Here is a 26,274-nt window from a genome sequence, read left to right as displayed (position 1 = left end):
TATGTTACATGGCAAAGGAGAATTAAGGTTACAGATGGAATTAAGGTTGCTAACCAGTTGCTACAAAACTGGGAGATTATCAGGGACTATCCAGGTGGGCCCAGTGCAATCACAAGCATCCTTGAAAATAGAAGAGGGAGGCCGAAGAAGGGAGTCACAGAGAAGTATCCGGGGAAATGACGGCCAGACAGATCCAGCGTTGCTTGCTTTGAAGATGGAAGAAGGGGGCCCGGAGCTAAGAAACACGGGTACCTCCAGAAGCTGGAGGAGATGAGGAAATGGAATCTTCCCTACAGCTTCCAGAAAGGAACACAGCCTTGACAACACCTCAGTTTTTGTCCAGTGAGACCAGTGTCTGGTTTCTGACCTACAAAAACTGTAAGGTAATAAACCTGTGTTGTTTTAAACCACTAAGTTTGTGGACATTTATTCCAGTAGCTGTAGGAAGCTAATACAACCAGAGGATCTCAAAGTGGCATATACCCACAAAAATAAGAATAGCTTCACCATCCAGTGGCTTATTAATAAAGTAACTCTGAAATTACATCCAGATGCAAGAAAATTAAATCCTGGATTCAGACTTAGGTAGTAGCGATAAAAAAGAAAGAGGATAACAACACTGACAATAATAGACACAATAATAACAATATTAATGACTGACATTAATTAAGCACTTATTTTTCTTGATACGTAATAACTATAAATGAATGTAATTGTCACCCTGCTTACTTCATGGAGACATTCTGAGGATTCATTTTGTTTAAACTATCAATTACACATATCTTAAATTAAAATCTGTTATTATAAGATAGCCATTATCTAAACTGAGAACTGTAACTAAGAAATTACCTTCTCTGCGGTTTGAAAATACTGTTTCACAAGGTCTTCTACCCTTAGAGTTGTTACTTCTGAAGGTTTTGTGATGAACTTCCCAAAGTTGATCTCTTCTCCTAGAAAAAAGAAGTCCATGAAAAAAAAAAAAGTAGCAGTTTCTCTTTTAATGTTAAAGTGCCCAAACTCACTGAAGGTTGCTGTCAGTGAAGGAGGTATGGCCAAACTTTATCAACTGTCAGTTTGCTCAACCCAGTAAATTTTGAGGCAAAAACGTCATTTTTGCTAATATCTAGAGTCATTTCCCCAAAGTCTGTATTTCTTTTCCAAATCTCCAAGTAGTATGTCTCTTGGAGCTATTCTCACAGAGTGGTCCACAGATCTCTGGGAGTCCCCCATACTGGTTCAGGGGGCTTAAGGTCAAACGTACGTTCATAATAATACTAAGACGTTATTTATCTCTTCCACCGTATTGCCATTTGCACCGATGATACAAAAGCAGTCGTGGGTAAAACTGCCGGTTCCTTGGGATGAGTCAAGGCAGTGTCTCTGAGTTCTACTGAGAGTCATCACTTTGTACTCACAGTTCAAAACAAGACAAAACAAAAAGCCAGTTTCACATAAGAATGTCCTTGATGAAACAGCAAAATTAATTTAATTAAATCTTGGCCATTAAACACAAACTTTTTTAATATTCTGTGAGACAAATGGGAAGTAGGTTTAAAGCACATTTGCTTCATTCCTAGGCAGGATGGTTGTCTCAAAAAACAGCAGGTACGGAATAAAAAGAATACTGGGCAAGAAGTCAAAAAGCATAGGGTCCAGTAGGTGCTCTGCTCATAACCTTTGTCAGGGAAATGAATATTAACTGTCTAGCACGTGTGTGACCTGGTGTGGAAAACACAATGATAAAATGACAGGATGCCACCCATAATAGCAAATGATTACAATACAAGATGGTAAGTGCTACAACAGAGGTAAGAACAGAAAATATGACACACGGAGAAGAAATAAATTAATTCTTCTCAAAGAAGGCTGAAAATAACATGCAGATAGCAAACGTAGTTATCATATGACTCAAGACTTGCACTGCAACTAAGAAGTCCGCATGCTGCAACTGAAGATCCTGCATGCTGCAACAAAGACCCCACGTGCCATGACTAAGACCTGGCACAGCCAAAAATAAAAACAAATAAATTAAAAAAAAAAAAGACTTGCAGAATGAATAAGACTTACTAAGCAAAAAAGGAAAAAGAAAAAGTATTTTAGGCAGAGGGAAAAGTTTATGCAATGGCTTAGGGGGTAAAGAGGCACAAAGTTCAGTGTGCCTCTTACAAAGTGGTGAGGACAGGTGAATAGAAATCTTTTTTGAATTTCAAGACAGGAGAATTAATATTGCTTCATAAATATGATTACTATATTTTACTACGCCAGACACAATGTTAAGACCATTTACACACAGTATACCATCTAATCCTCACAACAATCCTGTGAGGCAGGCACAGTTATTATCCTGATTTTGTAGACAAGAAAACAAAACATCAGAGATTAAGTAATTTGCATGATGTCACACATGTAGTTAAAGTAGCAGAGCTGGTCAAAACAACAAACAATTTCATGCTTTCGATAAGATATACAAAAGGGTCACTGTTTCCATTCAGCAATTAATGTTTAAACAAAAAAGGGATCATGAGAACAAAACTGACAATGGATGAAACTCAAGTAACATAAAGTACTAGGTTCTATACTCCACATTCTCACAAATGCTACACCCCAAAAATTCAAGGAATTGATAAGGATGGACAATTAAAGTAAATCACCATCAGTAAGTAACTAGCTAAAATTCATAGCATAAAAATATCATTCTCTGATATGGATTTTCCCCCAAAACAGTATTCTATGAGCTCCACTTAAATAGCCAAATGACTGTTTCAGGGTGAATTAACAGCACACACCATTGTGATCACAATTTCACTATGAAAAACAGAAGCTCATTAAATCGGGGTTAATAAAAATCAAGGTAGCGTACATGTAAACAAGGGCCATATTTTTCTATGAAAATTCTGACTCGATAGCTCTCAGGAGATGAGCCTCTGTATTTAAAAGGACCAATACTTCTTAAGAAGAAGCACTGTTTCAGTCAGATGACCTGTTTTTGATAAATGCTAAAATAAGGGCAATTCGTTTTTATGAACTTTAATGGGAAATTAATTATCTGATCAATAGAAACATCAAACTTAAGCCCTTAAATACATATCTTTTTAACATTCTGGGACACCTCTCATTTCAAAAGACTAGAGTCTTCTTAAATCACTGTACACTGTAAAGCTGAAATATTTAGCCCTGCAAAATTTGAGAGTATGTTCTCTGAACATTAATAATGTATAGTAAATAGTAGATATTTAAACACTTTATCTCTAAAGTATGTTGTTAATCAGCAGCACGTTTTTAAAAAACTACGAAAGGCTTCATTTCTTTATTGATATCCACAAGTTTACAAATGATTTCTATCTAATTTTTAGAAGAGATTTAATTATTCCAATTATCAGTTTATTTGTCTGAGATAGTAGAAAGAATCATAATAAAACATTTTCCATTATTGTTTTGTACTTTTACTGGAGATTGATTTATGTGAAGCCTATAAGAGCATTTTTTAATTTGTAAAGATAACTAGCTTACCCGTGTCTTCCTTTTGTTCTCTACGCCTGAAAAAATGGATAACATCTTTTGGATTAGCTACCCGGTCCACAAATTTCTGGCTAAAGCGAAGAACACTGAACGGTTCAAAGCCTCCACTATAGTCCACCTGGAAATACAGAATAAGCTATGAAGCCTAGGAAAAAACAGATCACCAATTTCAGTATTCATGTTTATTCGTAATACTTTTAAGTTAATACGTTAATGTTCCACAATTCATTTTAAAGATCATGATGATGTTATACCATTTATTCTACTGAGAAAATAAAACTTCAAAGGTTTACACTTATGCAGAACATTGTTTGATGGAATCAAGATACAGTAAGAATTCCCACAATGTCAGAAAATTACATCTCCCCATGATAAAACTAGCAGTCTAGGTACCAGGAATATCATCTGAAAAGGATGTGAAATTTCTAAACAAATTTTTTTAAACTTTTAAAACAGAAGGAGATTCTCTACCAAAACAAAATGCTGGCCCTAGATGCATTTGTTAATTGGTCTATCATGTAGGGATAAGCTTGTACATTAGACAAAAATAAATGCTGGGAAAATCCACGGAAGAAAAGAAGCTAGTCTGTGAGCTTTGAGAAATGATCACCTTCCTTCAAAACACAGTACAGTCATCCCTCGGTATTCACGGGGGATTGGTTCCAGGATCCCTAAGAACACCAAAATCTGTGGACGCTCAAGTCCCTTATATAAAATGGCGGAGTTCAACCAGCCCTCCATATCCGTGGATGCAGAAGTGCAGGTACAGAGGGCCGACTGTTTCTATTTATAAAAGAACTAATAAGTGCTCTCAAGGCAGGCTCTTTCTAAAGAAGTCTATGGTGGTACAAAGCTCTTTACAAAGAAAAATACTACCTCTCTTTCTAAGAGATATAATTGTTCTCCTAAACTAGCTGTTCTCAAAGTATGCTCTGGGAATCAGCATTGTACCACGTCACCAGCCTTTCCAGACTACTCCTAACCTCCACCCCACTTACCCTCTTCATCATACTTAGCACTAGCTAAGAGTTTGTTCATGTATTCACTATTTGCTTATTGTCTCTCCTCACACCTCCACCTCCTGGAACCCTCGTCTACTTTACCATCACTGTGGCCCTCCTCCCCACCCACCAGCATGCAGAAAGAAGGTACTCAACATACATTTGTTCACTGCATTAGTGAATCAGTAAGCGTCCTCTAGCCAACACAATGTACTTCTGGAATACTACTTACGTGAAAATATTTGTTCTTTTGTTTCCTTAATGAATTAATAATTTAGTGTGCTTAGAAAAAGGAATGCCAATTTTCAATTCAAGTCTGGTTGGTTCTAATGGTATCAGGCAGACACAGATGAGGAACATGGGACCTTCTACCCTGATAAAGAGAACTATGTGGTTCCCCCGAAGCAACTATGTTTCTGTTACCCAGACCATCTCTACAGCTGCTGCCATGTTCTAAAACAGAAAATGCCAAATGCTCAAGCTATTGGGCCTCCCCAAAACTCTTCAGACATTTTTAACAACTGTACTCCAGCCTAGTTTTATTTGTAATTTTCTGCTCCTAAAAGTCGCAAAGCTCGTTCACTAAGCAAACTTTACTGAGTGTCCACAATGTGTAGGCACTCTTTTAAGGGCCAGGGGTACCACCATAAGTAAAACAGCAGCTTGGTTGTGAAGAAATTCACAAGCTGACTGGGAAGATAAACTATGTAAAGGAGTAATTGCAAGCAGAATGTGATGGTGCTGTAAGAGTATGTACACTGTGCAGTGCAGCCAAAAAAAAAAACTTTAAAAAAATATTTAATAAAACATTATTACATATATATGTATATATAACATTTTATTACATCTTCTGATAGTGAGATGTAATAAAGCCATTCTCTTTCTTGGCAAACTCAAAAAAAAAAAAAGAAGTATGTACAAAGTAGACTGAGGACACAAAGGAAGAAGCAATGACTCTGAAGGGAAGTCAAGAAAGGCTTCTTTTGGGGGCTTCCCTGGTGGCGCAGTGGTTGAGAGTCCACCTGCCGATGCAGGGGACATGGGTTCGTGCCCTGGTCCGGGAAGATCCCACATGCCGCGGAGCGGCTAGGCCCGTGAGCCATGGCCGCTGAGCCTGCGCGTCCAGAGCCTGTGCTCCGCAACGGGAGAGGCCACAACAGTGAGAGGCCCGCGTACCGCAAAAAAAAAAAAAAATTGGGGAGTTGTCATTCTATAGGTGACCATATGCCTAGACTGAACAGAGGGCTAACTGAAAGATAGGAAGGGACAAACATCATTCGTAGTAGAGAATGCCGAAGAGTGATTCAGTAAGATGACAAAAATCTACTGGATTTGACAACTGAAGGTCATCTTTTCCACCTTAGATGGTGGGGTCAGAGCCTTGATTATAGTGGATTGAGGAAGAGAGTATTACATGAGCAATATAGACAATGTATTTTTTTGAAAGAAAATCAGAAAGGGCAGGAGCTAGGAGAAGGGAAAGGCAGAGGGGCAAAAAAAAAAAGTCTGCTGTTATTTGTTTGTTTGTATCATGATAGAAAAGATAAGCAGGCTTATAGGCACAGGAAACACTTCAATTTCTTAAGACTTTTCTAATACTGTCAAATACTTATCAATTCTTTCCACATATTTATCAAGCACTTGTTATGTGTCAGGAACTGTTCTGGGATCTTTGGATATATTAGTTAAGAAGATTCACAAAGTTCCATGCTTCTACAGAGCTGATAGTTTTGTAACGAAGGACAAACAATAACCAAAATAAATAAATTGGGTGTAGTAGGTTAGGAGGATGTGCTGTGGGAAGAAAAGAAAAGAAAAAGTAGAGAAGGGAAGTGAAATCAGGAGTGTTGGAGAGAGGGTATGGGGGTTGCAATCTTAATTAGGCTGGGGCCCACTGAGGTGACATCTGAGCAGATCTGGAGGAGGTGAGAGCATGTCTGATGCATCTGAGGAATTACAAGAAGGCCAAGTGTCTGGAAGGGAGGGAAAGAAGGGAACAGTAAACGATGAAGTCAGAGAGCACAGCCAACGTATCAAATACAATAGACTACTTAGAAAGAGAGAAAAATAGAGAGAAAAAAACCCCAAACCTATCAAAACGAAACTATGATTAAATCAAATCCTGGCTGCTTTATTATTTTTTCCACCAACGATGACTGCTCTTTTTAGTATACGTACTCTCTTTGGTACTTTTCCCAAAATATCCATGTAAACTGTACAACACTCTCCTCTGAAAATCAATAAAGTTGAATTTATCTAAAGAGGACTTACTCGCAGTCGTATAAGAGGCTTCTCTGGCTGTCGAGAATTTCCCAGACGTTCCCGTTCTGCATTTTCAAGCATTTCTTCAATCTCAAAATAAAGATATTGTCATGTCTATGGGGAAGAGGTACTACCGGCTGGCATCTAGTGGTTGAGGTCAGAGAGGACTTGTAAAAATCCTACCATGCACAGAACAAGCTCCCACAATGAAGTGTTACCCAGTAAAATGTCAATTGTGCCAAGATTGAGAGACCCCGGGCTCCCTGACTAGGCCAAGACAAATCCATTCATTTTCCTTCTCCCTGGCCTCAGAGATTGGGTTCAGGGACAAGTACATGACCTCAGTCCAGAGAAACTCAATGCTAGGGGTTTATTTGGAACTACTGGGAAAAAAGGATTCTTTCAGCTGTAAGGACAATGTAACTCTGTGGGCCACCACGCGAAAATGCCTTCCTTATAGCGAAGCTTAAGACAGAAACCATCAGACTAGGTGGCACAGAACTAGACACAGAAACAGAGAAAACTACAGTCTTAATTTGAGTTTCTGGATCTAGTCATTCTGAAATCAGCAAACTCTTAAACTTTCCAGTTATATGAGTTACATGTTGCTAGGAAGCTGTGACACTGGGCGAGTTACTTTATCTAAGGTTCAGCTCCTCTTTCTATAATATGTGTATGGTAGACTCTACCTACCTATAGCATCATTCAGTGGATTAAATGCAAAATGTTGTCAACAGTGTCCAGAATATATACGCCGCCAATGAATATCAGTGATAATTATCATTATCATGATTTTTATAAGAGTAAAACGCAAAGCAGAAGAGCCTACACAGCGTAAGAACTGAATAAGTGTCATAATTAATGTTATTAAGCTGTCAAGTTCAATATTATTAAATGCATTCACCCCACTTCATAGTGGCTCTAGAATTTCCGCAGTGGTTTAGGGATGGCAATCTGCATGGTGGGAGGTATGCGACTTACACTGAAGTGACAAGGTGCATAGCACACATTTTAAGATTTTATGTGGAGGGAGATTTCAGGGTGAAAGGGATGTGTGATAGAGATTATTAGCGTAATGGAGATTACTAGAGAGGCCAAGGCTCTCCTCATCTACCATAACATGCTGCCATTCTCCAATCGAAGCCACTGCCTGCTTTCATTAATAAAATGAACAAATTATCAAATTAGGATAAAAAGAGAGAAAAGATTACGTATATGTTTTTGAGAAGGAGGAAAGGATCTGGGAGACGGGCTTCATTAAACAAAGTTTCTTCTATTTATAACATTCCTCCCTCTGGAAGATGTTAGTTTTTTTCGTTTTTTTTTTTTTTTTGATGTGGACCATCCTTAAAGTCTTTATTGAATTTGCTACAATATCGCTTCTGTTCTATGTTTTTGGTTTTTTGGCCACCAGGTATGTGGGATCTCAGCTCCCTGACCAGGGATCGAACCCGCTCCCCCTGTCCTGGAAGGCAAAGTCTTAACCACTGGACTGCCAGGGAAGTCCCTATTAAAAAGAAAAAAAAGAAAAAAATTTGATACAACTGAACTCATTTATAAAACAACAGTGGTTCCTTACAGGCTTCACGAGAACGTAACAAATATAACGACTTCCCTCTACTCTACTGAAGTGTTTAATTCAAGGTAAATAACCCCTCAACTAAAGCAGATCTCACTGACCTTTATCTATAAGAATTACCTTCTCCAAGCAGAAGCTTTGTATGGCTTGGGTTACTTTAGGATTATCGGGGTTAAAAATGTCTGGATGCTCAGCCAGAACGACATCCTCCATGAAAAACTGCCGCACTGTGCGGAGAGGAATTTTCTGCATGTTCATCTTCCTTCCTTTAATACGCAGCAAACCAACGTGTCTGAAATGAGGAGAGGAATGAAAGCATAGTCACATTGCAAACTTCCTCAGGAAAATATGCACATCAAAACTATCATATTTCTAAATTTCTACAAATTATTTATAAAATCACACCCTTCAAAAGTATTTTTAGTAATTTAATTTTAATGTTGTATCACAGGAAAAAACTTAAACATTCTTCTTCCCCAAAATAAAATCCATTCATACATCATTTTTCCTACAGCACTCTAACTTAAAATTTAATTAATAAAAACATTAGCCTTGAACTGGCCTAATGAGCAGCAAAATCATTAATACCATTGGGATCTTCTCCTGTTGAAAACAGCTTAAAATCTGGGCAAACAGTAAGACTGTATTGAATGATCAATCTTTATGAATAAATCTATCATATAAATAACAGCATCATCAGTACCTTGAGCCTATGAGATGGTTAGACTATCATAGCAAATTTTTCTTAAATTGATTTAAAAACTATAATAATTACTCACTTCTTTACAGCTTCTCCTGGGGAAAGAGAAGTGACCACTGAGCTTCCAGGTTGTGATACGTAAAAGAGCTGTTGTTCATTTTTGGTTGGAGCTATTTTACACTCATGTTCATGGCCCCAGATAACAAGATCAATGAAGTCATCCAAAAACTGTTCTGGAATGAAGTTAGTACTTCCGTGTTTACTCCTATGCCAAGATTTTTAAAAATAAATATTATACATGTCCAGAGATACAGAAAAACTTCATAATAAGTCTGTATAGATCTTTCTTTCTCCATTAACTAAAGATTTATTACATCCCTTCTATATGCCAGAAACTTTCAAGGGATTGGGGATGCAAAGAAAGTATCTAATTCCTGCCCTCAAAGGGTTTACAAACTTGCAGGACACAGATAAGTAGAAGCCTCAAAGGAGAAAGCAGTCGATTCTACATACAGAGGCAGATCACGAAAGGCTTTAGAGAGGAATAATTCCCCCTATGGGAAAGTCAGAAAAGCATGAGCTCTAAAAATGGTAAAAACCTATAAATTGATCTGAGTGTATACCAGAGTACAGAAAATGGGAAGTGAGTTTAGTCTAAGCTTTGTAAAATAAAGTCAAAACTCTAAATATGTTCCATCCTTTTTTTAATAATATGTTTCTTTTACTGACTATAAAAATAATGAGAATGTCAGTCTTACACAGAGATAAGAGTTTTCAATATTAAATAAAATATTGTATGAATATGTGATTTTCAAACTCTCATTTTATACCTAGATTAGCTGCTATTATTAAAAGATATGTGAAAACCCAAAGAGAGGAAGACAAAAAAAAAAAGTTTTCCCTAATACTGATTTATATCACTGAGAATTTAAGTAAAAGTGTTCAAATACTTCAACCAGCATTCACTTAAGGCAAACTGACATTCATTCATTGAACAAATATTTACTGTGTGTCTACTATGTGTCAGGTTTCCCAGGTCTCTTCTAGATACTGAAGACATAGCAATGAACAAAGTCCTTGCTCATTGTGGGGGAAATTAGCAATAATACAATATGTTTATGCATACACACACACGCGCGCGCGCACACACACACACACACACACACACATATAATTTGTCAGGTAGTGACAGGTGCTATAAAGAAAAATAAAGGGAAAAATTACATGGAAAAGGGAGGCTACTATACAAAGGGTGGTCAGGGAAGGCATCTCTGACAGGAGACAAATGAGCAGAGAACTTAGAAAAGGGATCAGGTGTGCATGGGAAGAAAGTCCTAGGCAGAGAGATGAGCTGATGGCAGAGGTGCTGACGTGGGAATGTATTCAGTGAGTTCAAGAACAGCAAGGAGACCAGCGTGGCTAAGCAGAATGAATGCAAGGAAGAGCAGGAAGTGAAATCAGAGAAGCTCATGTATCTAGGAATATTTATGTAAAAAACATTTTTTATGTAAAAAACATTATGATCCTATCACAATCACTGAAGAAATGGAGAATAACTCAAATACGACATGATGTAACTATGCTTTAATGGAGCACTGGTAAAGGGAAGATTATGCTGGTGGGCTGACTCTGATTTGTGACCTAGAAGCTGATCAAAACATCTTTGTGGAAATATTTTGCATGACAAAATTGCTCAGGGTTTACCTTCTTTTGCTGCAAGAGAATGGTCCACATATAGAAACAAATGGAAAATAAAGTAAAATGTAAAAGGCTCAAGAATTCTCACTTAATATGAGAAAACCTGTTTTTTATAATACCCTGAAAACAGTAACAAAAGAAGTACCTAAGAATGCAGAGGATGACAAATGAACCTAACAGAATTACAAAAAAACTATTATAACCACAATGAAGGGGTAAGGGAAAAGGAACCGACCAAAGTAACTTTAGAAAGTGGTGTTTTTGACTAGATATAGTAAGGCTAAGGACTAAAATAACATACAAACACTGTAGCCTAGCTGGCAAATTTGTTTCTCACAGAGCTATGGGTCAGCAATTTTGAAATTACTTTGTTATGTCAACCAGTACTGAAAAAAATAAGTAAACATACCATAGATAATACAATCAAGGTTTCTAACTGTTAGAGAAAGAAGTCACAAATAAGAAAAGACAAAAATGAATCCTGTAGGGCTGGATTCGAATCAGTATGAACTCGTGCTTGTTTGTGTTTTTTTTAACACATGTATACATACAGACATGTATGTATGGATTAGTGAATATACATATATTTCTTTAACTCTAGTCATGAGGGCTAAGAGACCCACAGTAGCAATAAGCACATTTAGTGGCCATATCTGGGTTTCAAAATACCACTCTCCAATAAAAGCAATTAGGACTCCTTGGAGAAGTGGTTGATTCCAGGGCTTGAGGAGAAAAATACAAGATGAGCCAGGAGCATCTTGTGGTACTCATCTTGTGGTACTTCACTCATGTGAAGGTTAAGCACATGCTCAAAAAACAAAAAGGAAGAGGGCATGTTGAAAGGACATAGAAGCCAATGTAAAAAAGCTCCCAATGGTCAGAGTTGAAACAACCTGAGCAACAAAAACAATATCAAAAAATTAAAGGATTGGATTATAACTCAAAGAATTAAATAAACATCCCTGAGTCCACAGTAACATAAATAAATGAACGAATGAATAAGTAAATAAATGAGAAGGGACAAATTTTCCTAACAGAAGAATTTCAATTAATAATTATAAAAAGAATGAGGGGAAAAAAAAATCAGAAACAACACCACAGTATTAATTGCTGGAAACAAGATCCACCAATGGATGCTAAAATTTGTGGGCAAAAGTTTAAGTTGAAACAGGATGTTCACATAGTCTCAATGTATTTTTCCCCAAATATTAATTACAAAGTAGAAAATGGGACCTCTACAGGGGAGAAACCTGGTCTACACCATCTTAATTGAATGATCAAGATAATTAACATCACCAGTAACCAGCCATACCAACATTATACTACCCATTCCCCTTACCAATGCTGCCATTCCAAACTTTCATTCTGGCTTGGAATCGCTGATAATTGCTCCTTCTGACTTATCCCTACCTTGGGAAAGTATAAAGTGTAGCAGAGCTGGAAAGCCCTCAGCAAGAGAAGGAACAAACTCCCAGTTTGTTATATGGAGACCACACATATCAAAACTCTGGACTGCTCCTCCTTTAACTACACTGTTTATTCAAGAATATACATAAGGCAACATAAGACTGCCCCCTAAAGCCTTTCTTTCACTGAGTACCAGTGATGGGTAAGTACCACAGTATTCTGCTGTCAATAAATACCTGTTCAATAAATAATAAATTATATAATCAGGCCCCAAACCCCTTTAGATTCTTCCTTAATAACTTCTCAGCTTTGTCCCTTACATATCATTCTCACTACCATCACTGTTACCATCTCACACTATTTTTTACTATAATGATCACATAATAAATCTTGCTTCTTCAAATCTCTATTCCTTTCAATCAAACCTACACCCTGCCAACAGATTAAATTTCTTAAAACTACTAACAAAAGAAAGTTGATCTAGCTATATTTAATATTCTGGAAAAACACTTGTATATATGTACCAGGAAAAATCTCTAAGAATGTTCCTAACAAAAAGGTTTAAAAAAGCAAAAATCTGGAAATAACACAAAACACTCACTAAGAGGAGAGAAAGCTGAACTGTATACATCAGTGAAAATGAATTACCCTTTTAAGCATCAAAATGGATGAATCTTAGTAACATAATGTTGAAGAAAATAAGCCAACTGCAAAATATAAAGTATGGTGTTCCAGTTATACCAAAACTAAATAAAAAATACTCATAATGAATGTGTATGTGATTAAACAATAAAGAAAAGCTATGGACAGATGAAATAAAAATTGAAGATAGTGCTTCCTCTGGAGTTTGAGGAAAAAGGTATGATCAGGGAAGGGCATGGGGTAGGGTACTGGTAATGTTCCACTTCTTTCTGAATTTAGGATTATTCATTTTATGGTTCTTCTTATCCATATGCTAGAAATATTCTTTGTAAGTATGAATATATACTGAAAACAATTTCAAGATGCAGTCACACAATGCATATCAAAGTCTTGCCTGATCCTGCACTGACAACTTTCAAAGCATCAGGAGCATTTTACTGAAATAGGTAAGCTTGGAAACAGAGATTTGGGGAACCTCAATACTTGACTCAAAAATTTTTAGAGACTACTTTTACCTGTTCTGATGAATCACAAATAAGTTAAACCAAGAGTTCCCATCTTCTTTTGGTCTCAACATTGTCACTTTTTTGTTGACGAACATTCGATAGAGCCTTTCATCTGGAATGGATCCTGAAATGGATATTACATTATTTTAAAAGTGGTTTCTTACTCGGTTTTAAAAAACGAATATGTTTTGCTTCTAAATTATGTGCTTCTCTGAGTATTTCACTTTCCTATTAGAGAGATATTTGAAATGTGATGTCATTAGTTACGAATGAACATGTTCCAGGTTCATGCCTGACAGCTGCTAAGCAGTTAGTTGCATTTGAAGAATGTTTTCCAGGTCAAGCATATATACTTTCAAGATCTGGAAAATGTGGAATAAAAATTTGAGTTTTCTATGCTCAAATTCTTATTAAAATTTTTAATAATATTGTTTTCCACTCTCCCTTTATTTATTCTAAGTATATATGCACTTTGGTTTAACATATACGTTGTAAAATACACAGGAAGAGATATTACAGGGGATGAGATTAAAAATGTATTTAAAAATAATCGTCTTATGTATATTATGCTTTTAAATAAAAATACTGTGCTTTTTAATAATTTAATGACTTTTAAATAACTCTTCCTATTCCCTAAAGGATCACCTTAGTCTAGTGAAGGAGACCAACAAAAACAATTAAACATGAAAATTGCAATTTTAAATACTATAAAAGGGACAAAAGTCAGGATGCTAAGATGGGGATTATCACTGGGAGGACAAGGTTGCTACTTTATGGAGTGATCAGGGAAGGGCTGGGAAGAAAGGTCAACACCACATAAGTATAAGAGCTAGAAGAGGTCTAGCTTCTAAAAAGAATTCCTAGTGTGGCCAATGAAATAGATGGTGGCATGCAGAACATATAACTGGAACAAAAAAGCCAAGACATAAAAAAATCCAGGGCATTAGAAGGTTGATCTACTTGGGTGTCGAAGCACTGAGAACACTGACAAAATTGGAAGGTAGGCAAGTAAGAAAATTGAGGGAATGGAGAAGGCAGTTTAGCCAGTTGGCAATTAGCTTCAAAGGTGTTTGCAGGCAGGAAAGGAGGTATCAGTAGGAAGCAAGGAGAACAGTGACTTGCTCTCCACCCCTTCTGCCCTAAAGCCCATAAGAGGCTACGAGAGAACTACGTGGGACACAGTAACCTCAGGGGCCACTCAGTTTCACTGAGGGTTAGAGAGTACAGGCAGCATTCAGAGACTGATGAAATGAGGGAATATGCTAACTAAAAAGAGCTCTAGAGTATACAGAGCTGGGGTGAGAGGTGGGTGGAGGGTAGAGACAGAGTCCAGTTAAGGAAAACAGAACAGGATGAGATGAGAGTTTGGGAGAAAATGGATGACTGAAGCAGTTTGCTTCGGGCAGTGACTGAGGCATAATGGGATCTGTCCTTAGTCTGAAAGTAGGAGGATCAACCATTTTCTGCAGATATGATCCCTAACGTTACAGTGATTAAAATATCTGTTAGTAGTTTTTAAAAAAAGCATATTCCACTTCCTGCTCTATCACTTGCAAAATCAGACATAATTCCTTGATCGCATTTTCCATATCTCTAAAATATAGATAACCACGATGCTTTTCTACTTGTTGGCGAAATTATGAAAATTGGGCAAAGACTATAAGCTTCCTAGAGAAGCTTCCTAGAGAAAGTATTTAAATAAACCATCCATCATAATTATTCTTTAAAAAACATACACAAAGAGAAAAGAAGTAAATAAGATTTTCTAAGGCTTCTATTATACTAGTCACTCAAAAAATAATAAAAACTATGTAGAAGCTATAGTGTGAAATTTTTTCTCAATTTCTCTTGCGGTACTTTAAGGTTGGTTTAACACGAAGTATAATTTTTATAATACTCTATACACTACAAAATCAATAAAACTATTGCATGCATAAAACAAATCAAACTGAACTTAATCCAAGGAAAACACAAAAAATAGCCTTTGAATGCACTCTAAAAATAGTCTTCCATTCATATGGAATAAAGCCTAGCAAAAACAAGCTTTTACCTACTGGACACTAAATAAGTTGAAGATAGTGAAGCTGGTAAAGGAAATTTTCTGAGCATTGTAAATGATAGCTCTAGATTAGCACTGTCTAATAAAAATATCATGTGAGCTACTAAAACAGGCTAAATATGTAATTTTAAATTTTTTAGTAGCCATATTACAACAAGTAAAAGAAACAGGTGAAATTAATTTTAAGATATTAACCCAAAATACCAAAGGTATTTTACATTTTTTCCTAAGTCTTTGAACTCTGATGTGTATTTTATACTTATAGCATATCTCAATTCAGACTAGCCACATTTCAAGTGCCCAGTATCTACATGATTACTGTATTGGGCAGTGAAACTTTAGAACTTTCAAAGACTTCCAAGATATCAAAATGCAGTTTTTCTAATTACTCGATAAATGCTAATGTTCAGGATTTTTATCTGAGTCTAAAAGAAAGAAAAAATAAACAATAAATAGATACTAAAGGAAAAATATTTTTTCACCAAAACTGCTATTAAAAATAAGTATCAAGGACTATTGGTGCTTATAAAATACTAAAAAATTTCTACCAAAACCTTCTATCATTTTTTTAAGTCACCCATAAGGAATAATTAGATTTGCCTCACTTTTCCCCAAACAGCAGCAAAGTTAACTCCGGAATTTGGTTTCCTAGCTGCTTAAACATTTATTGACATAAACAGTAAAATAAAACCATCTTACCTAAGCCATATAGAGCAATTTTTGTGCTTCCTTTTTGAAGCAAAACCGGACTAATGTCTATCTTCTCCACAGACATTGAACGTCCAAAGTGATTTACAAATCCAGCACAACTTAAAATATCCAGGGCGCAGAGTGAGTCTGCCTATGGACAGTATTTTCAAATAATATAAATGTATATCTAAAAATAAGTAATCTGCATATCATATTATTACTTATTAAAAGTATATTTTATATAGTAGTTACAAAAACCTAGATTAGGATAATGTCTTCTCAAAACAATATTACAATAGTGAAAGTATTCGTTTTCTATTACAAGTGACCCACTGCGACTGGAATCACATGCTAAATGCAAAGTTAACATTTCATCAAAACTTATAATGTCTTGTCCACTAAAAAATAAAAAACAGCCATGAAATCAGTGCCTTGTCATATTAAGCAGATCTCTTAAGAGGTGAGAAAAAAAAGACTAGCTAAGTAGTGATTTATAATACATTAATGACCAGATAAAACAAAAAGGTATTTTGAGATTATTTTAGGAGCCCTATTATTAAAGATCTTCCTCGACTTACAATCGGTTTAGGTCCCAATAAATCCATCGTGAACTGAAAATACCGTTAAGTCAAAAATGCAGTTAAAGCACCTAACCTACCAAAAATGATAGCTTAGCCTAGCTTACTTTAAACATGCGCAGAACACGTACACTAGCCTACAGTTGGGCAAAGGTATAAATACTTTTACAATAAAGTATGGAGTATCTTGTGTAATATACTGAATAATGTACTGTAAGTGAAAAACAGAATGGCTGTATGAGTACAGAATGGCTGTAAGTGTAGCAGCTGTTTACCCTCGTGACCTTGTGGCTGATCTGGAGCTGTGCCTCGCTGCCTTTGCCCAGCATCACACGGAAGTATCTTCCCACGTATCGTTAGCGCAAAAAAGATATTCAAAATTCAAACTTCAAAGTGCAGCTTCTACTGAATGTATATCCATTTCGCACCACTGTAGAGTTGAAAAATCTAAGGTCGAACCCTCATAAACTAGGGACAGTCTGTACTTTCATATCAAACAGAAAATAAGATGTTCTAATTTAGATTTAAAACTGTTCATGAAACCCTCATTTCCTACAGGTGAGATTTATGTGATAAGAGATACAAAAGCCCTTGGTAAACTGCAAAGCATTATACAAATGTTAGGTGTTTATTCCTCCTCCTGGTTACTTATTGTTAACCTTGGCACTTATGAAATAAATGTGTATGTCACATGCCATTTATTATTCCAGATTTTAAAAAATTATCAAAAAAGCAGTATAAAATCTTCTATGAATGATAAAATGTCAATTTGAACTTCTGACTCAATTTGACTACAAATTGCTGGGAAGAAATGAAAGAATGCTTTCCAAAGACAAACTAAACTGATCGTTCCTAAAATTTCAACAAACTAAGAACCCAATAATTACCCCCGTAGGATCATCATGATTGCCATGAATACTAAACACAGGAATTGAAATGTTGAGATTGCTATCTTCGTAGTTCACCCATGGAAACCTTAAAAGAAAAGAAAGAAAGAAAAGTTTCTGTAAGAGACAAAAGCTGTTTCCCCGTTATCCTCCTCCAAAAAATTAATACAGTTATAGGTAAACTGGATGATCTAAGCTGGCAAATGACCACTAGTTTGGAGATTTAAAAAGATAAAATCCTAGGCAGCAGTCCATTACAATTCAAGTTTCAAAAGTTCTCAAAGTACTACACTTTAAAAGAAAACCATACAAATATATGATGCTTATGAATTGTATGAGAGATTTGAATATCTGATTAATAGGAAATAGGCTTTCAAAATTTTGAAAGCCTTTATAAAAGGTTTTTATTTGTAGAAGCGAGAGGGGAAATACACCTACTCTGGAATCCAAAAGACCTAGATTAAAAACTCCAGCTCTATCACTTACTACTTGGATGACTTAAAGTTTCCCACCCACTCTTGCCCCTAGTCACCAAGATTCTCTTCTCAGAGGCAAATAACATTAGGAATTTCTAGTGTATCTGTGCAAAAATATCTTATACCTGTAAAGCAAATAAATACATCTTCCTTCTTAAACAAATGGTAGCACAATATAGATTTCTGCCGCCTGCCTTTATCACTTTACATACTTTATAAATCATTCCATATCAGTACATAAAGAGCTTCCTTGTGATTTTTTTAGCTGGACACTGCATGGATTATTATAACGTGTTTAAGTAGTTACCTATCAATGGACATTTAGACTATTTCCAGCCTTTTGTTTTACAAATATTGTTACAGTGAGTAATCTTGTACAAAGTTGCCCTTGCGAGAGTATAGGAAAATATCTAGAAGGAAACTGTCAGCTCAAAAGGAACGCGTGCATCTGTAAATTTGATAACTACTGCCAATTTCCCTCCACAGAGGTTGTATGATTTACTCATAGTACAATGGCAATCCATGAGACTAATTCCCCCTACTCCACCAAGATACTGGGTGGACCAAAAAGTTCATTCAGTTTTTTCCCTAAGATGGCTCTAGTAGCGCATAGTTGTCTTTAACTCCATTTGAAACAATTTTGTTAGATTGTATGTGACAGCTGTCATATCAGCGGGCATTTAAAAAAAAAGACTTATGAAAATTGGTGAAGGTTTGTGTAGTCATTTTAATACTGAAGATGGAAGGAAAAAAGCAACATTTTTGGCATGTTATGCTTTATTATTTCAAGAAAGGTAAAAACGCAACCGAAATGCAAAACAAAGATTTGTGCAGTGTGTGGAGAAGGTGCTGTGACTGATCGAACATGTCAAAAGTGGTTTGAGATGTTTCGTGCTGGAGATTTCTCACTGGACGATGCTCCCTGGTCAGGCAGACCAGTTGAAGTTGACAGCGATTAAATAGAGACATTAACTGGGAACAATCAACGTTATACCACGTGGGAGAGAGCCGACATACTCAAAATATCCAAAACAAGCATTGAAAATCATTTGCACCAGCTTGGTTACGTTCGTCGCTTTGATGTTTGGGTTCCACATAAGTTAAGCGAAAAAAACCTTCTTGACCGTATTTCCGCATGTGATTCTCTACTTAAATGTAATGAAAAGTTCCATTTTTAAAACAAATTGTGATGGGCAATGACAAGTGGATATGTACAATAACGTGGAAGGGAAGAAATTGTGGGGCAAGCAAAATGAACCACCACCAACCACACCAAGGGCCGGTTTTCATCCAAAGGTGATGTTGTGTGTATGGTGGGATTGGAAGGGAGTCCTCTATTATGAGCTCCTTCTGGAAAACCAAACGATTAATTCCAACAAGTACTACTCCCAACTGGACCAACTGAAAGCAGCACTGGACGAAAAGCATCCAGAATTAGTCAAGAGAAAACGCATACTCTTTCATCAGGATAACACAAGACTGCATGTTGCTTTGATGACCAGGCAAAAACTGTTACAGCTTGGCTGGAAGTTCTGATTCATCTGCCATACTCACTAGACATTGCACATTTGGATTTCCATTTATTTATATGTTTACAAAATTCTCTTAATGGAAAAAATTTCAATTCCCTGGAGACTGCAAAAGGCACCTGGAACAGTTCTTTGCTCAAAAAGATAAAAAGTTTTGGGAAGATGGAATTATGAAGTTGCCTGAAAAACGGCAGAAGGTAGTGGAACAAAAGGGTGAACACATTGTTCAATAAAGTTCTTGGTGAAAATGAAAAATGTGTCTTTTATTTTTACTTAAAAACCGAAGGCACTTTTTGGCCAACCCAATTACATTATCAAGCTTTTTCAATCTATGCCAGTGGTTCTAAACCCTAGCTGCATGTTAGAATTTTCTAGGAATCTTTGAAGATCCACCAATGTCCAAGACACTCTCAGAGAGATTAAATGACCTGGAGACTGGGCATCAGTATTTTTTAAGATTCTTAGGTAATGATAATGTGCACCCAGGACTGAGAATTACTGATCTGTATCAATCTTATAGGAGAAAAATATACCCGTATACTTCATTTTGCATCTTTCATATTCTTTTAATATGTTAAAATGCTACTTTATTTCCTTTTCTATGAACTATGTCCATATTCTTTACCTATTTTTTATTAAGTCATGGTTTTTTTTTAAATTGACTTGAAAGAACTACTTAACTATTAACTATTGGGAAAATTAGACCGTAATTTGCCATGAGTTGCAAATATTCTTCCTGGTTGAACCCAGACTTTTGACTTTGCTTTGGGAGGCTCTTGCCATGCAGAAATTTACTTTTACAAGGACAAACATATCCATCTTTTTTTTTATGGATTCTGGGTTTGTGTTAACACTTAGAAAAGTCTTTTTCACATCCAGATCTTTTTTTAAAATGTCTTACAGTTCCTTCTAGTTCTTTTATTGAATAAGCTATATTTTTTGTGGAGATATGAGATACCACCTTTATCAAATACTAAATTCCCACATGTATTGTGGCTATTTCTGGAATTTCTATACTCTTCCACTTATCTGCCTATCAATTCATGAGTCACACCACTTTTTAAATTATTGTAGCATTATAATATACTTTTTTCCAGCTTTATTGTGATATAATTGACATGTAACGTTGTATAACTTTAAGGTATACAATGTGTTGATTTGATACACTCATATTTTGTAAAATGATAACCACTATAGCTTACTTACCACTTTAAGCTTCACACACACCTAGCTTAACAGCTGCATCATGTCACATAACTGCCATTTCTTTTTCGTAATGAGAATATTTAACGTCTACTCTCTTAGAAACTTTCAAGTATAAAATACAATATTACTAACTATAACCACTATGCTGTACATTAGATCCTGAGAACTTATTCATTTTTAAACTGAAAATTATACATTTTTTTGATCAACATCTCCCCTTTTCCCCCAACTCCCTGCTCCTGGTAACCACCATTCTAGTCTCCATTTATATGAGTTCAGCTTTTTCAGATTCCATATACTGTATAAGTGATATCACACAGTATTTGTCTCTTTGTCTGACTTATTTTACTTAGCATAAAGCCCTCAAGGTCCATCCATGTTGTCTCAAATGAAAGGATGTCCTTTCTCATGGCTGAATATATATATATATACACGGCTGTGTGTGTGCAGATATATCTGCACACACACACACACACACACACACACACACACACATATCACAACTTTATCCCTTCTTCCACTGATGGACACTTCTGTTGTTGCCATATCTTGGCCACTGTGAATAATGCTGCAATGCATGTGGGAGTGCAGATTATCTCTTTGAGATCCCATTTTCATTTCCTTTGGATATACACCCAGAGGTAGGATTGCTGGATCACATAATAATTCTATCTTTAATTTGGGGGGGAACCTCCACAGTGTTCTCCATAGTGGCTGCACAAATTTACATTCCCGCCAACAGTGCACAAGGGTTCCCTTTTCTCCACACCCTCTCCAACACTTGTTCTCCCTTATCTTTTTGATGACAGACATCCTAACAGGTGTGAGTGAGTTGATATCTCATTGTGGTTTTGATATGCATTTCCCTGATGATTAGTGATGTTGAGCACCTTTTCATGTACCTGTTGGTTGTTCTATTTTTGTGAAAAATGCCATTGGAATTTTGATAGGGATTGAATTGAGCTAGTCACTACTTAGTAGTCTTCTTTTCTCAGAGTTTCCCTATCTTTTTTTTTTTTTGGTCTATTTTTTACACGAACTAGTAAACCAGAGGGAAAATTATCCAAAATATAGTACAAAGAGATAAAGTTATAGGGAATATTAAAAAGTGGGTAAAATATAAATAGTTTTCAGAAAGAAAAAGAATAGGAAACAGAAAACATACTGGATAAGAATTTTCCAAAATTGCTGCAAAAAAAATTCTTAGTTTGAAATGCATGTAGCCCAAACAGGATAAATAGAACTAAATCCACAACTAAATATGTCACAGTAAGACTGCAAAATGCTAAGGGCAATGAGAAAAACTTAATGGTTACCTGAGTGCTTTCTTTATACCAGCTACTATTCTAAGCAATTTTCTTATTAACTCAACTACTCCTAACAACAATTCTGTAAGATTAGCACTATTCTTTTCCCATCTTATAATAATGAAACTAAGGTAGGGCAGATCCAGGATTTGACCTCAGACAGTCTTATACCAGAATCCATGCTTTTAAGCACTATGTTATACTGCTTTTCCAGCAACTAAAATGATAGCAAGACTCCTCAAAAGCACCAAAAAATAAGAGTTTACTGACAGGCAGTGAAAAACTACTAAAAACTGTACTTCGGAAAGGAAACTGAATCTAGACAAAAGGAATGAAACATAAGAAACAGCAATAGTAAGCAAAGAAATAGGTAAACACATCTATGGGGTGGGTGAAGCAGTTTAAAAATAATAAAGTTTTAGATTTGAATAGAAGACAGGTAAAGACTGATCAGAATTCTTAAAAACAAGGACATATGTTAAAAATTACAAGAATCTTTTAAAATCCAATTCTATACTCAGCCAAATTATCAATCCGAAGTTAAAAATAGCCATTTTCTTACATAAAAAAATCCCCAAAAATTTACCTCCCAATATAAACTCATTTTTAAAATATATATATACAAATAAATAAGAAATAAATATAGCTATGTCTGTTTTCAGGGGTTACTTTATATATATATATATATATATATATTTTTTTTTACATTTCCATGTATACATGTGTGTATAATGTGTGTGTGTGTGTGTGTTTGTGTGTGTGTGTGTGTATTTAAGCTCTGTGCACTGAGAGAGCCTAGAAGCAGTGACAAGACAATAGCCATGTGCATGCCTAGCATCCAGATTCTAGCTTCCAAAAGGAACCAAGACTCCTTGAAGAAATGGATGAGTCTAAAAAGCTAGGGAAAAGAAAATACAAAATTAGCCTGGAGCATCTTACAGAGCCAAAACGGGGGGAGAAAAGATGACGCCATGTTGAAAGGACCCAAGATGTGGTCTGAAAGAGTGCCCGAAGGCTAAAGCTGGCACAATTTATTTGAGCAACAAAATAGATTATAATAGTATTAAATTACAATTCAAAGGAAAAAAAATGAGTTCATACTTATGTAAACAATTGAATAAATTCCTGCTGATGTAGACGGCTGAATAAATAAACAAATGGGGGACAAGGGACAAATCTTTACAGAACTATTCCAATTAATAAATGCGGAAAGTATGTGGGAAATGTTTAGAAAATCACCATTAGGACACCACAGTTAAAACTGCTGTAGGCAAGAGCCACTGACGAATGCTAAAATGATTGGACAAACTTTAAAGAGAAACAGAATAGTTGCATAGCCTCCCCTAAAATATTTACTAATTACTGTAGTGGTTTTAACACGCCCATAAATTCTTTGATACTCTTTGCTCTCTCCAGGAAGTGAAACGTAACGCCCTCTCTTCAGTGTGGGCTGGACTTAGCTACTCTCTTCTAACAAACAGTATATGGAAAGGGAAAAATAGTAACTTGACAGTGGAGAAACCTGCAAGACACCGTCTTAACCAAGTGACCAAGGTTAACCTCACCAGTGCAGGCCATGTTGATAGCATGTACTCCTTACAAACTGAGAAGGGCACTTCACCTATAAAGAGTATTCTTCCCCCAAACCAATAACCCTAGTCTAATCACGAGAAGAACCCAAGTTGAGAGACATTCTACAAAATATCTGACCAGTACACTTCAAAAGTGTCAGTGTCTGCCTGGAAAAGACTGGCATAGGCGAAAGGAGATTTTGAGACCATTTCAACTAAATGCAATGTGGTATCCTGTACGATGTTTAAGAAAAAACAGAGTACCTTTATGACATGGGGTTCTAGGTGGATATTGTAAATAAGTCCCCAAAGCACAAATATTAAAGAAGAAAAATAACGTTTTTGACTATGACCATCAAAATTAAATATTTCTGTCATCAAAAGGCCCTGTAAACAAAGTCAAAAGACAATCCACTGATTGGGAAAAAATACATTCCTAGCAAAGGCTTAATATCTAGAAATAACTCCTGCAAATTCAACAGGAAAAGACAAAAATATCCCAAATTTTAAAAGGGACAAAGGATATGAACAGAAGAGATACCAAATGTACAAAAAAAATTTGAGAAGTTACTCATCTCACTATTAATTAGGGAAACAGAATTTAATACAACAATGTATAGAAAATTCAAAGAACTACATTTACCAAGGAAATAGCTTATAGTGAAGGTAAAATGGCTAACTGTTACCATGTTCATGTGTCTTATACAGAAAATATTACATATTATACATACATGTAATATTAAATATCATAAGGAAACATTCATTTAAGCATTTACATATACTTACTTACTAAAACCGAAGTTGACCGACTGATCGCTGATAATTTCAAACTGTACAGGACGATCCCCCATGCAATATTTTCTTAATAACTCGAGGCAGTTATGTACTGTTTTTCTTGAGGGTTTATTTTCATGAAAAAGATCACCCCCTAACAAAATGAAATCCACCTAATCAACAGAAAATAGTGTGAAAATTAGTATGCTTTATAGATAAAATTTTTAAAACTATAGCGTAAAGAGATAGAAAAAAAATCTTGTAAAAGATACAATTATGTGTGGAGATTTAAAGCTTCATATTTTGTTTAGTTAAAGGGCCTTTCAATCTGGTTATTAATATGACTTCAGCTTAGGTTCCTAGACCACCTTCAAAAAGGCCATCTTCAAATTACTACACCAAGTTTCTAATTCACACTACCCAAAGTGATCATACTTCTTTTTTTAAAGTTATCCAAATCAAACATAAACTTAGCACTTTAATAAAACCTATGGAAGGGATAGCAGATTCAATCCAAATTATTCACTTGATTCATTCAACAATTATTTAGAGTCCCTACAGGCAATGGCAGCTAAGGAAATAGCAATCTACAAAATATATCATGTCCTTGCCCTCATTAAATACAGACAGTGTGCCGTACCCTATACTGAGTGTGATAAATAAAATACGATCCCTATCCTAAGTATGTTCAAAATCTAACGGGAGAGACAAACTGCTAAGCATCTAAACGTAAGTCAGACTCTGACACGCACTAGAACAGATATATAAACAAACCAGGAGTAGAGATGACATTACAATTCATTCCAACTGAGAGGAGGAAATTCACCTGAGGACAACATCTGGGAAGAATGGGCTAACATGGTGGCATCTGAGTTGCACCATGAAGGATAAATGAGATTTCGAGGAAGAACATTCAGGAACAACCAGAGAGAAGGGAAATCACACAGAAAGAAAGTCCAACACACTTTCAAAAGCGTACAATCTACTTAAAGAAACTTGATCAAGTTCTTAATTATACAAAAGAACCCAGCAATACAGATCGCCATGGGCTACAGTAGTGAGGGCAGCAGGATATGTCACCACAAAATGGACCACTGTGGCAATGTGGACTGTTTTGAGCTGAAGGCAATTAAGACCCAGCAGAGTCAGGAAAAGCTTTTTTACCTCTCTCTAAACTGCCTAAAAGAATCTGGATAGGGGGCATGTACCAGGAAGAGAGCTATTACCAGAGACAATTTCTGATATCAGAAAGACATCGCATGGCATGGCAAACACCTGTTTACCAAACATGTGCTGGTCTCACTTCCTGTGCATTGCCTTCCTCCGCTTTAAAGCCCCAGACTCCTTTCCCCTTCTTAGCTCAGGATGGCAGATAAGCCTCAATTACTTCACTGCTGAGGAGTCTCATACTTTTGTGGGGCTCCCATACATATGAAATTTATTTTTACCCTGTTAATCTGTCTTACGTCAACTTAATTATTAGACCAGCCAGGGAACTTAGAAGGGAAGAAGGAAAAGATTTCTGCCCTGACAACAGTCAGAGAGAGTACAATAAAAATGTGGGATTTAAGCCAGGTCTTCAAAACTAAACATGATTTGAGTAAAGGGAGAAAATGATCATAATCCAAGGCATAAAAGAAACAAAACATAAACAACAAAGCAAACAAAGATATTTACAGGGGAGGGGAAAGAGAAATAGTTGTTTAAATCATATAGTTTCCCTTTTACCAGACAAAAAGCGTTCTGGAGGTTGGTCACTCAACCATGCAAATGTGCTTAACACTACTCAACTGTACCCTTAAAAATGGTTAGGATGGTAAGTTTTATGGTATGTGTATTTTACCACAAACAACAAAAAAATTTTTTTAATATTTTTAAAAACT

General features: G+C 36.0%; 1 protein-coding gene across 3 annotated transcripts in view; it reads right to left on the bottom strand.

The window, feature by feature from the left end:
* Positions 1-26,274, bottom strand: part of MRE11 (MRE11 homolog, double strand break repair nuclease) — a 66,033-nt gene that overhangs the window by 32,913 nt on the left and 6,846 nt on the right. For all 3 annotated transcript variants that reach the window (XM_082845550.1, XM_082845551.1, XM_082845552.1), the window contains exons 4-12: positions 24,404-24,564; positions 17,529-17,616; positions 16,073-16,214; positions 13,324-13,438; positions 9,141-9,326; positions 8,482-8,653; positions 6,792-6,872; positions 3,511-3,637; positions 850-950 (exon numbers count right to left, since the gene is read on the bottom strand). In XM_082845550.1, the coding sequence (XP_082701676.1) occupies positions 850-950; positions 3,511-3,637; positions 6,792-6,872; positions 8,482-8,653; positions 9,141-9,326; positions 13,324-13,438; positions 16,073-16,214; positions 17,529-17,616; positions 24,404-24,564 (1,173 nt within the window). The remainder of the gene's footprint in view (positions 1-849; positions 951-3,510; positions 3,638-6,791; positions 6,873-8,481; positions 8,654-9,140; positions 9,327-13,323; positions 13,439-16,072; positions 16,215-17,528; positions 17,617-24,403; positions 24,565-26,274) is intronic.

The sequence above is a fragment of the Leucopleurus acutus genome (assembly GCF_964270905.1).
Source record: "Leucopleurus acutus genome assembly, chromosome: 8".
NCBI lineage: Eukaryota > Metazoa > Chordata > Mammalia > Artiodactyla > Delphinidae > Leucopleurus > Leucopleurus acutus.
Note: the sequence above shows the minus strand (reverse complement) of the source record. Positions and strands in the feature narration are given on the sequence as shown.